Here is a 12,781-nt window from a genome sequence, read left to right as displayed (position 1 = left end):
TTTTACTAAAAGTTTTTTTCACTTTTCTTGACTGTCTTTTGAAAAAGAGCTCCTGCACGTACAGATGCGAGACTGAGAGTGAGGCATGGTCACATCGTCGTCGTCGTCGTCGTCGTCGTCGTCGTCGTTCTCATCAATAAACAAAGAAAATAGACGCCGGGCCAACGAAAACGAAACGTGATACAAAAGATTCCAGACGCCAAAGATTTTTGTCGCATAGGCGTGTAGAAAGAATCGTCCATATCTAACGAAGGCACCCATACAAACGCAAAAGATTTTTTGACCACACGGGTATATAGAAAAGAATCTAGCGATAGCATGTTACGCATCTGCAAACGATAACTAAAGAATGCGAGTGAGAGCGTGAAAGGGTGTGAGCGAGAGCGCGAATGGCACTTGAACGAGAAAATACAATTTTATATTTTAACGATATTATCTTATACAATCGATATAATGCGAGCAACGATGACGACGACGACGACGACGACGACGATGATGATGATGATGATGATTGCAATGAAGACGCCGGTGACGTTGGCTTTACGCAAAATTGTCCTTCTGTAATATTAAAATTTTACGGCTACTATTCGTACGAATAAAAATATTTTTATTTTATTTATCTTTATACTTACCCATTTACGGATTACATGAATCGCACAGCTCTTCGATGATTGTCTTGGGCAAGGAATCAATACCACATGAGCGATTGATAAACACGACATGAGCGATTGATAAACACGACATTAGCGAACCTATTAAAATTTTTTCTTATCGTAAGAATAATAAGAAGAGGAAAATACACTCGAGCCGACAGTTGTGCATCCTCATAGTGTCAACTTTTGTTTAAATATTATATTTCAAAGCGGCATACTACGCATGAAAACTACGAGTCGTAGTCGATGGTGACAAACGCGTGAACGAGAACGAGAGGGAACGATAGGCGGCGCGAACAAGTGCGAGCGAAAGGCAACGATGGGCGCGCGATCCTTTGCGATCCGCCGCCCGCCGCTCGCCGCCGACGCCTTGACTAAGACTCGCGTGAAAAATGGGTAATATATTTTAACGCATATTCATAAAATAAATATATAATTTTGTAATCGGCACGTATCATTTTTAATCGCTTCTATTCCATCCTTCATTTTATTATAATTGTGAGTCCGCCCTCGTTCGTATGCAACATACGTATCTGAGTGAGAGAGAAACCAGATAATAAGGAGGAGCGATTAGCCGGGGGTGTACGTGCAGCGTCACCCGCATTCGAATCGTATGAGCGTGTACTAAATTGTTTATAAACAATAGGCGGCGCGAACGGGTGCGAGCGAGTCGTAGTCGATGGTGACGAACGCGTGAACGAGAGCGAGCGAGAGGGAACGATAGGCGGCGCGAACGGGTGCGAGCGAGTCGTAGTCGATGGTGACGAACGCGTGAACGAGAGCGAGCGAGAGGGAACGATAGGCGGCGCGAACGGGTGCGAGCGAGACGGAACGATGGGCGCGCGATCCTTTGCGATCCGCCGCCGCCCCGCCGCTCGCCGCCGCCGACGCCATGACTAAGACTCGCGTGATCACCCCCAACACCCACCCCCACCCCCTTTACCCCCTGTAAAAATAAGACACCCCCCCTCCCTTTTGAAAAATGCCAACCCTTTGAAATTCGCGATGCCGCAGGAAAATACCGCGGCGCGATAACGCACTTATTTATTTTTAAAAAATATCAAATTACGTAATTAAAATATCATATTACGTAATTAAAATATCATATTTCATAACTTTTATGTTATTGTTATATTTATAAACAATCGATTCCGAGAATCGCAGACAAAGGAGCGATTCCTGGAAAAACACCCCTCCCCGCGTGACGTCATTACCCCTCGCCCTAGGTCACACGGACACACTAACACGAATTGGTCCAGAACCGGCCTATACCCATCTACTCAAAATTAACATAATTTTTGTAAATAAAAGTTGATAAGATTTTAACCACATTATGTTGTACCTCGCGCCTCTTCCTTAAAATCAGTTGTAGTACCGCCTACTGTGCACCGATGTAACGACAAAAATTTTGAGAGCTTGAAATCATTGTCAGGTGGCGGTTCGCCATGCTCACACCCACCACGTGTTTTCTAATTTTTCTTCATTGTGCTAATGCAATAGCATACACAGAAATTATCAAAATAATTTAGAAGTTTTAATAAAAATTCTAGTGAAAGTATTAATGAAAAAATGAGCAAGAGACGCTGTGATACAGATAAGAAATATAAAGAGGACAAATTATTAAAAAGAATTAAGAGACTTAAGAGGTTATTAACGAAAGACCGACATCATCGAGATAAGTCAGTGGGTGGTGCATTACGAACGCCGCCATATTTTATTTCACAAGTTGACCACCGAACATAAGTCTCTTTTTCACGTTGCGGTATACTACCGCAACGACTAGAGCTACAGCATTTACCAGGTGTAAAGATGGATTTGTACAGCATACAATTTTCATACGCAATGTTTGTCAAAGCTGGTTATGGTCTTTTTATAATCTTTTTGCGTCGGTCTGCAATCGACAATGATGGCCAGGTAGAAAATCTTTGACTTTGCTACGCTATTTTATGCTAAACTAACTCCACCAATTATTACAAATAATTATTCAACTAACCTTAAAGTTACATAATGCGTCAGTGTATGTCGCTGACTGACGATTACGTCCTTTTTTGAGGTTTGTTCGTGCTAAAAGAGTGCGCAAGTGAAACATGCATCAAACAAAATATAAAAAAAAAGAAAAAAGATGAAAAAATTGGTGCTGTTTAAATTAAACAGCGAAGATTTTGTTGTTTGTAAATTTCAGATTGAATCATATCTAGTTATGAACAATCTTCTGGAAAATGTAAATGGCACGCAATAACGCCCAGCAGCCTCTGAAGAAAAGAATCTAAACAAATAGATAAAAAATGACAGGAAAACTCGTTTGATTATCGGAAGTGCACTAGAATCAAATGTATGTCAAATAATGAATTTTAAGACAGCAAAAGAAATGTGGACATGACTGTCATCATTGTATGAATTACAAAATAAAACAACAGCTCATCCTCTACTAAAAAAATTTTCCGATTATTAATTGGAAGAAGACATGACAATAGGACAACACGTGTCGAAGATTGAAGAAATGGCTAGGAAACTTGAAGATCTTGGTCAAAAACAAGCTGAAGTTGCAATTGTTACAAAAACATTGCATAGTTTTGTAACGATAGCGTCGCGGCGCGTCGCTAAGTGCTAGGATTACGCTCGTTGGAACCGAGGTTCGTGTAGACGCGCGCCGAGACAAGGATGTCGAGCGAGCTACGCCGGTAGGAGGCCGAGATTTAGTAGACGGACGACGCGGCGAGAAACCGGGCGGACGAGCCCAAGGGCAGAATCTTCGTGAATCTGGAATCTTCGTGAGTCGGGAGCGCCCGACTACCTAGAAGCAAAAAACGACACTGACGCCTCTAGTTCCGGGTCGTCGAATTGGTCTGGACCGACGGGAGCGCCCGTCGGTGAAATTATGGTTGCCCGGGGCAACCGGGAAGGCGGCGGTTGGGAGCGCCCGTTACATACAAACGCTTCTGAGACATAGCGTCACACGCGCAATCGGCAACTCGGTTGCTAGCCTTCGAGCTATAGTGGGGGAACAGAGGAGAAGTTTAGCAAATTCGAGCCGAAATGTGCATCTTATTCCGAGCACTGGTTTAAAACAAGCACCGCGTCAATGATATCAAAAATTGGATGATATTTTAAAGACATTTGAGTTAAAATCTACAATCTACAATAATTCGTGTATTTATTCAAATTCTAATGATTTTCTGCTCCTTGCATTATATGTAAATGATAGATTAATAATTGGAAAATTCTAAGATGATATATTGTAGTTAAATTACTCAATAAACTCAAAAAAGAATTTGATGCGAACAATACAGAAACCAAATATTATCTTGAAATTGAAATTGAACAAGATTGTAAAACACAAAAGATATATATTCATCAAACTGCTTATGTATCTAATATATTATGTAGATTTAATATGACTGAGGCAAATGCAACATTAACGCTATTAGATGCAAATACAATGTTACGTCGTAACGTAACTACAAATAAAAATAAAAAAAGTATAATTAATTTTCCATAATGACTGTTACGTCAGGAAGGTTAATTTTGTTTAATTAATTAGTTGGAAGGGATTCTTTGGAATGGACCTTGCCGGTAGGGTAGGAAAGTGACGTACCACCGAATTTATGTGTGATTCGAAATTTGAATCTACACAATTTTACGCGCAGATTATTTTCGGATTTCAATTGAGCGCGTAAGTGGTTCTCTTTAGAGAAAGGAAATGAATCCTTATTCTCTGGGATAGAACCAGGCGTGATTGTTCGCTTAGACAGGATAATTTAGGGTAATAATAAAATAATTAAATCACGATTTGAATAACGTAAAGTTAACAATTTAATACTAAATAAATGACTCTAATTACAAATAAAAATGATCCATACAATGACAAATAAACAATTTAGAAACATTCAATCAGTTCGTCTGAGATATAAAAATAATACGAAAGTTTTTACGAAAAAAATTAAATAATAAGAAAAAGGTTGAAGGCGAATGAACAAATATAAATTACACATAACGGAGTTGAGTATTTACATTATATACATGAGTGTGTGGGTGTGTATCTGTTTTAATAATTAGTCTAATGTGACTTCCTCGATCTCCACCACCCTCGCTGTGGATCTCGGGAAGACCAAATCTATCAGTCGCATCGGGGCCAGGAAAGGAAATTCCACTCCGGGGTAAAAAATGAAAAAGTGAGAATCAGGATCAGACTGAGCTGCCTGAATCCTGATCTCCTCTGGTTCGAAGTGGTCAGGGCCGATGAAGAAGGCCCTTTCCGGGACAGGATCTGTCCACGGAGTACAGGCCCTGCGGAGGAGCTCCAGGAGAGGATCTATAACCTCTCTTGGTTCTGGACGCTCCTCGAGGATCTCTATACTCGGGACCGGTGAGGGAGGTTGATCGGGGAAGTCTACTCCTGGGAGAGAGATAGATTCATCTTCGCCCAGAGAGTCGGCTTCCTCGGGTTCGAAAGGAAAAGGAGGTGGTGAGAGAGGAGAGGAGCAGGCTCTTGGCTCACCTCCGGGAAACCGTGACTCGGAGATGAGGGAAGAATTCGGGGTATAAGAAGGAGTCGTGGGGCGGAATTGTTCCGATCCCGGCTCCGTGGACTGGCTTGAAAAATTGACCTCGATGGTAGGATTTGCAATGGAATTATTCAGGGTCTCCTCTTCTTCCGGGAAATATCCATGTAACGGCTCCGGATCGCCGTGGATAGGTGATGGTGGCGGAGGGCCCGGACGAGGAGACCAAGGTCTCTCTTCGTGGCGCGCCGGAGAGACGAATACCTCTTCGCTTGGTGCCGCCGCGAGCAGGTATTGAATGAAGAAGCGGCGGACCAGCTACCTCAAGTGTTTGATTTGTTTACTCCGTCGCGCCCGACTTTTCTTCAGGGTTTTCTTATTTAGAGATTCCACTAAAATTATTAATTGATTTTAATTTAATTTGAACAGAATTTTGGAAAGTTTAGTAACAATGGAGTGAAGGAGATTTGTCACCGACGAATTCCGAAGGCCTCGACCCGCCCATGAGAGATTCCGCGTAATCTATTCTTGGCGAGAATCGCTTGCCCATTCTTTAGCCGTGGACAGTCGCCAAAGTTCCAGCAATATTTCGCGGCGCTAACCACAGAAAATCGCTAGTTATTCGACAGCATGTCCCGACCGGTGTTCGGAAGCAGGTATTCTCGCACATTTAACGGATCACGGGGAGAATCAGAACAGAATCAGAACCGCGGAACCTCGACTCGGACATTTCTTTCTCTCTTAGATAACACTTTGGAAACAATTAATTGAGAAATATATTTAGTGGAATCGTGTTTTCGCAGGGAAACATATTGAAACGTTGGAACTTACTTTGTAGGAGATCTTCAAACGGCTTCTTCGATAGCTTCTGGATCGACTTGCACACTCAAAACACTCACGTTAGGTTTTAAGCAAACTAATCCGGTTTGTAGCTGAGATGTGCAGAGAGCGTGCTCAGCCTGAGCACAAGATTTTATAAGCTCGGAAAAGGGGAGGACTCTTCCCGAATTTTCATTTTTCTGAAATTCTAATCTCTCATTTGCAGAGCTTATTCCTCCACTTTTCCTATCTCAAAATTATTGGGCATTCGCACTTCATCCCTTCTCTATTTCTTAAACTTTTAAGTTTTCGCCCTTAGTTTCTAAATTTTGGTGAGGAGTTCCCGAAATCCATTGGTTTTAAGGAAGTAATATGCCTACGAGGCATTTCCGCTTCAACGAGTTACTCCTTCCGAGCCTTCCAGAATTTTTCTATCATTTCCATCGAGAGATGGTAGGGTACTTTTACTTTCCATACGACATATGGTTACCTGGCTTTATTGCCTTTGCCTGCGCCACATACTCCGGTAATTTCGGGCCTCTCGCGCCCTTGGTTTTTCTAAAGCTCAGGATCTGTTCGCAATTACATTTTTAAGAAAAAAGTTATTTTTCCTTTTCCTGTGACAGACAGGTTATCAAAGTTGAAATATTTATGAGCCCTTAAATTTTGATTTTTTGTGTTATGTCTAGACAAATTCTTTGTCTGACGTTCGTTGGCGCCCGTTTGCAATTTGTTGCATGTTTTTTATGCTTTCACGCAACAAATTGTCCCGGAATATGTTGACGTCTGTTGAATTTTCTTCTGAAAGGCTCTAAAGTTTTTTTTTTTTATGTTACAATGGACTACGGTCTACCTTCCCCTTAACTAAAATTTTAATATTCGTCGAAAAAAAGAGACGCGAAGTCGGAGACGTAACAGACAGATTATCGGTTTATTAATACATCTTGCGGTTAGTACACCTCCTGATTTTGCATTCGCTGTTAACAATTTATCAGTTTCTTGAAAATCCGTCAATAAATCATTGGAAAGCAGCAAAACGCGTACTTTAATATCTTCAAGGAACAACAAATTTTGGAATTACATTTAATGGAAAATGTGAACAAATTAATCGCTTAATTGCACTTTCAGATGCAGATTTTGCTACATGCTTAGACACATGTAAATCGATAAATGGTATTGTTAGAATTTTAGCTGATAATTAGAGATGGACCGCCGCGGAGTAGCACGTCGCCAATCGTGCCGGATTTCGCAGTGTGTATCTCGTGTGCTTTTCTTGTGCAGCTTTTTGTTATCAAGTTTTTACTCACCGTTATTCACCTCGTTGGACTCATCTCTTTGAATCACTCAAAGTAGAACAAAGGATCTGCTGACACTTATTTCGTGTGCAACTCAAATGAAATCACCGGTCTGCACTCGGCGTGTTGAGCCCAGTGATGGGAATCGGGACGGAATTTTCGGGCATGCGCGTTGAAAATGGCTCTCAGTATAGTAGCTACTACTAGAGAAAGAATGTATTAATGGTCGCCCCTAATAAATTATATATTAAAAAATATAAAAAGAAATAAATGAACACATGCTCTCAACTATAAAAGTAATATAATTAAAGGAAAAGGGAACGTAATAAAAATTTTATAACAAAACACACTGTAAATATAAAAAATTAAACTTTTGTTTTTATTAGCAGAAATCTTATAGAATACCAACATTTGTTGTTACATAGATAAGGGAAACTGCTAAAAAACCTTATCAGTATTCTTTACAAAATTAAATTAAAAACATTTTAAATTTAACAAAGTTATAAACAAAAATAAAATTAATTTATAATAATTAATAAAATATATAATTATATAATAACATATATTAAATTAAATTAATTCTGAAACATTTAAAGTTAATATTAATATTGCACATTTAAAAAAAAATAAAATTTTACTAAATAATAAATATTTAAATAAAAAATTAAATACTTAAATAAAAAATAAAAATAAATAATAAATATTTATTAATTATAAATAAAAATAAAAATATTGCACATAAATTTACCATTATTAATAATAAAAAAAAGCTTTTATTAATACTGAAAAATTAATACTAAAAAATATTTGCAAAAAAAAAAAAAAAGAAATGGCTAGATGACCTACAATGCACAAACTAATATTATACAAAATAATATTTAAAAAACTAAAAAAATTAATCCTCATCAGATGAGGTTTGATCTAAATACAAACTTGCCGTGTTATGCAGTTCTAAATGTTTATCGTCTACCTCAAAATTATAACAATTAATATTTTGATCTTGAAAACTGGACCGAACTATACAAATCGCGGAAAGAGTATTATTTGTTAAACGATTACGTTTTTTACATTTTACATCTGTAACTATTGAAAAAATTCTTTCGGCCTCAGCATTCGAGTGTGGAAGAGAAAATACTATTTCAATTAAATTTTCTAAATTTGGAAATATTTTTGAATTATCGAAATGTTTGGACTCTAATACGTTTTTCCACATCTCATCTATTTCTAAAGAAGCTAATTCTACTTTTTTTTCATCGTCAAAAATTGTTGGCAGAATTCGCCATTCATATGCTAACCGCGTAATATTATTATAATTTAATCGTTTGGCAATTAACGTTAAATCTTTAATTTTAATTCTACCGTCATTAAACAATGCTATTTTCGGATCTAAAAACGATAACTGTTCAAAAAAAGGATCTTTACATGGCAAACGATTCAACATTTTCTGAACTGCAGTAACATAAAAGTCTAAGCATTTTAATTTTATTTCATGCACGCATTCTACAGTAAAATTTTCTAAAAAGCTTTCACATTCCGGTCCCACATATATTTCGTTCACGGGTTGAATATTATTTTTATCTTTTAAATTTAAGTTAAAAATATCATTTAAAACATTTAATTTTACAAAATTTTGACCAAACTGTAATATTAATTGCCGACTATTTTTATATAATAAATGAATTAAAATATTACGGAACTGAAATAAAGCGTTAAAAGTATTAAAAAAATTTAATGAATATTTCAAAAATAATAAATATGCTTTAATTAAATTATCTTGAAAATAATGTAATATAGTTTCCGCGGATTTTAATTTATCTTCAACGACCGCTAAAAGAAAATAACTTTTTAAAACGTCCCAATTTTCGAGAAGTCGACAAACGCATTTTTGAAAACTAAGCCATCTAGTATTAGCAAGTTTTAATACTTTATGTCGATCTACATGAAAAAAATTCTGAAACTCTGCTAAAATTGCACATCTCTTTGCACTGCCCGAAATATAAGAAGCTACTCCTTTAATTAAATTTTCGCATATATCCGGTAATTTTTCGCAAGCTCTACTAGCTACAAGTGCCGATGAATGGCAAATACAATTTAAAGTTATTAATTCCGGAATTTCCGATTTTAAATGTGTCATAAATGAGTTATTACATCCTATCATGACGGATGCATTATCACACGCTAATCCAATAATATTAGTAAGAGGAATTTGTTTTGTTTGAAATAAATTTTTAAATGCTTCAAAAATTTTACTCGACGAACAATCTTTCGCGTCTAACGATATTAAATCTAATAATTGAGTACTGATCTTTTTATTTATAGGAGATAAATATCTAACAAGTACGCACATTATTTTAGTTTCCGAGATATCAGTACTCTCGTCAATTAAAACGGAAAATTTACGTGTTTTTAAATTTAAAATAAGTTTTTCAGTTTCGCGTTTGGCAATAATATTTTTAACAATTTTGGAACATTTTTTTCGAGACAGTGAAAGGTCTTGCACAATTTTAGAGTCAATACTTATATCTTTTAATAACGGAACCAAATGATCTACGATGGAAAATGCAATATTATGATCCGCGAAAAATGCAGCTAATTTAATTTCCGCGCGTTTAACTTTATCTCTATGTGATAAAGTATTATCGTTGCTAATGGCTTTACATTTCCCTGAATTTTCAATATGTTTGACCGTATGTGAATGATTAATTAAATCCGACTTTCGGCAATTTATACTTTTATTACATATCATGCAAAGCGCTCTATTTTCTGAAAGATGAGGAGCTAACCATCCTTTAAAACTACTGTCATCTAGCCAAGAAGCTTGGAATTCTCTAACTCTACGTTTTTTAATTGCTCCTTTATTGCTACAATCCATTATACCCAAATATATAATTGATAAATACGCTTACCTCTATGAGCTGTACGTTGTATCGGACGGAATTATTTCATCGATTTAACGGTGCGATTTAGTGACTACATCACTGGCAATTTAGTTATTTCTACCGCGCATGCGCGAAAATTCCGTCCCGATTCCCATCACTGGTTGAGCCTCGTACTCTGTCGACCGGCAGCTTCCTCAAGTGCATGGCCCGTATCAATATAATTATACGTGGCAGTAAAATATCATCAGTGAAACAAATAGACAGTCAAGTGCAGACACTCAATACAAACATTGTACGAACACTCATCAAGATAAAAATTAGTGCAACTCATTTTTCTCGTTCACGTGCTCGATCACACGGTTCCTGCGTGAGTTTCCTTAATCGAAGGGTTTAACAACCGCCTACTTGATCGGGAGGATCCGTCCACGATCGCGATAACATCCTTGCGGCGTCTCAACAAGTAAAATTTGATAAAGGTGAACTATATTTATTCTTAATGAAGGTCCTATAATTTGGTCTGCTTGTAAACAAGGAGTAGTAGCTACTTCAACAACAGACGCGGAATATGTAGCAGCACAAAATGCAACAAAGAAAATTGTATAAAAATGCAGAATACTTGAAGAAATTGGAATAACATAAAATTGTCTAACTACATTAAACTGTGACAACTTAGCTGCTATAAAATTAATTAAAAATAATATGTTTTATTGACGCACAAAATATATAGATGTTAAGTTTCATTTTTTGCAACGCACCGTCGCATAATGCCATTATTATTCGTAATTTTTTGACAAAAAATTCAACAAATACCATCCAACAGCCACCGAATTCACCTGATTTAGCTCCCTGTGACTTCTTTCTGTTCAATCGAGTTAAAAAACCACTACAGGGAACGCGTTTCAGCAGCCGAGAGGAAGTAATGCAAAAATCGCAGGAAGCACTAAAGGACATACCGAAAACCAAATATAAAAAATGTTTCGAGGATTGAATCAAGCGCTGGCATAAGTGTGTTGCAGTCGATGGGGATTACTTTGAAGGGGACAATATAGATTTAGATGAATAAACTTGTATTTTTAATTTTCTGAATAAATTCCGGGAACTTTTTGATCAAGGTGGTATTGCGACACATGTTTTCTATTCAGTTTTTTATGCTAAGTTTAAAAACAATCATAAAAATTTTCCATTACGTTTTATTTTAATAATGCTTAGCAATAAAATTGGAAATATTGTGTTTTTGAATACTTCACATTACTTCCTTCTTTTATGAGGAGGAAAAATATATTTCCCACAAACATAACAAAATCGGTTGGGGTCATTAAGGCATAGATTTTTAGTTCCCATTTTGTTAATACAAATAGAAACCTGTATAAAGTTAATTAAAAAATAAATAAAAAAAAGTACAACACTAAATACACTAAATAAACAGAACTACAACCCAACACTAAAAAAACACTAAATAAACAGAACTACAACCCAAAGTAAATCCAACAGTAGGCCAGAAAATAAACGAATTTTTGATGATGAGTCCTGTGATATTTCCCCGTAGTAATTAGTATTCTTTTAGATTAATCTCTTAGTCACTTCGTAACACTAAACTGTAGCTTCCGACTAGAACCTCGATACATCCGTCATCACTTGGCATTGATAAAACACGCGTGCATGTCTCAGCTGCGCTTCCAGCAAAATGATACCTATTATCTCTGTACGGACAACAAAGGATGTATCGACGGGAACGCTGCCCTGGACTTGCAAACGGTCCAGAGCAGTCAGTCGCTCTTAAATAAAGCTACAGTATATATCGACGCTCTAATCTCCATTCTTTATTAAAAACCACCTCCCATATTTTCCGTCAATTACAAGTCCGATTGGAGTAACAGCTGTATATTTAATAAACAAAAAACATCAAAAAATGTGAAGCGGTACGAGTGCTACTTTTGCGATCGTGAATACGATGAACACAGATTTGCGACTATTGTTCAATTGAGTTCGTTTCTCATGAACTCAGAATGTTATCAAAAAAATGAGTTGGTGAAACTAATCAAAAAGTAAATAAGTAGCGAAGAATTTTAGTCAAATTCAATAACACATAATACTCTTTATAAAATAAAGAAGTAATATAAAACATCTAAAAGCAAAGTATTTCCAATTTTACCGCTAAATATCTTAAAAACAAAACTCGACGGAAAATTTTCGTTATTTTTTAAATTAGCATAAAAAACTTTATATCAAACATATGTAACGATACCTTTTATTCTATCTGTTACAAAATGCCTAAGAGTCAAAAATAATTTTTTCTGATTTTTATTTAAGATAAAAAATGAGTCATATCTAAAAATCCTGATGTGACTAGCTTTAAATCCTTTAATTTCCCCACTCAACGATCTTACATTTACACGCCCATTCATTGCCGAGCATGCGCATAAGTGGCAAAAGTACTAAGCATAGAGACAGAGAGTGATCGTCGGCACCGTAATTTTCGACCCATTTTCTGTCTACACTGGCAATATAGTAGTATTACATATATGAGTTTTATACTCCATCCTTTAGTGAAGCGTGCGAGTAAGAGAAAACGCACTGCAAGACAAACTTCGTTATAGATGTTCACTACCTCTCTCATTCGCACTTGTTCATTC

At 36.7% G+C, this 12,781-nt stretch overlaps 1 protein-coding gene across 1 annotated transcript; it reads right to left on the bottom strand.

Annotated features, from left to right (window-relative positions):
* Positions 1–8,106: 8,106 nt before the first annotated feature.
* On the bottom strand, positions 8,107–10,878 carry LOC139112697 (SCAN domain-containing protein 3-like). The gene has a single exon (XM_070673769.1). It carries the CDS (start codon positions 10,139–10,141, stop codon positions 8,165–8,167), a length of 1,977 nt encoding a protein of 658 aa, XP_070529870.1. The 5' UTR covers positions 10,142–10,878; the 3' UTR covers positions 8,107–8,164.
* Between the last annotated feature and the right edge of the window lie 1,903 nt (positions 10,879–12,781).

This window comes from Cardiocondyla obscurior, unplaced genomic scaffold, assembly GCF_019399895.1.
Source record: "Cardiocondyla obscurior isolate alpha-2009 unplaced genomic scaffold, Cobs3.1 scaffold41_0_353218, whole genome shotgun sequence".
In the NCBI taxonomy this organism is placed as follows: domain Eukaryota; kingdom Metazoa; phylum Arthropoda; class Insecta; order Hymenoptera; family Formicidae; genus Cardiocondyla; species Cardiocondyla obscurior.
This window is presented reverse-complemented; position numbering and strand designations above follow the sequence as displayed.

Bases quoted from the DNA above. Each gene is read 5' to 3' on its own strand.
- LOC139112697 (XM_070673769.1), bottom strand. From the start codon at position 10,141: ATGGATTGTAGCAATAAAGGAGCAATTAAAAAACGTAGAGTTAGAGAA.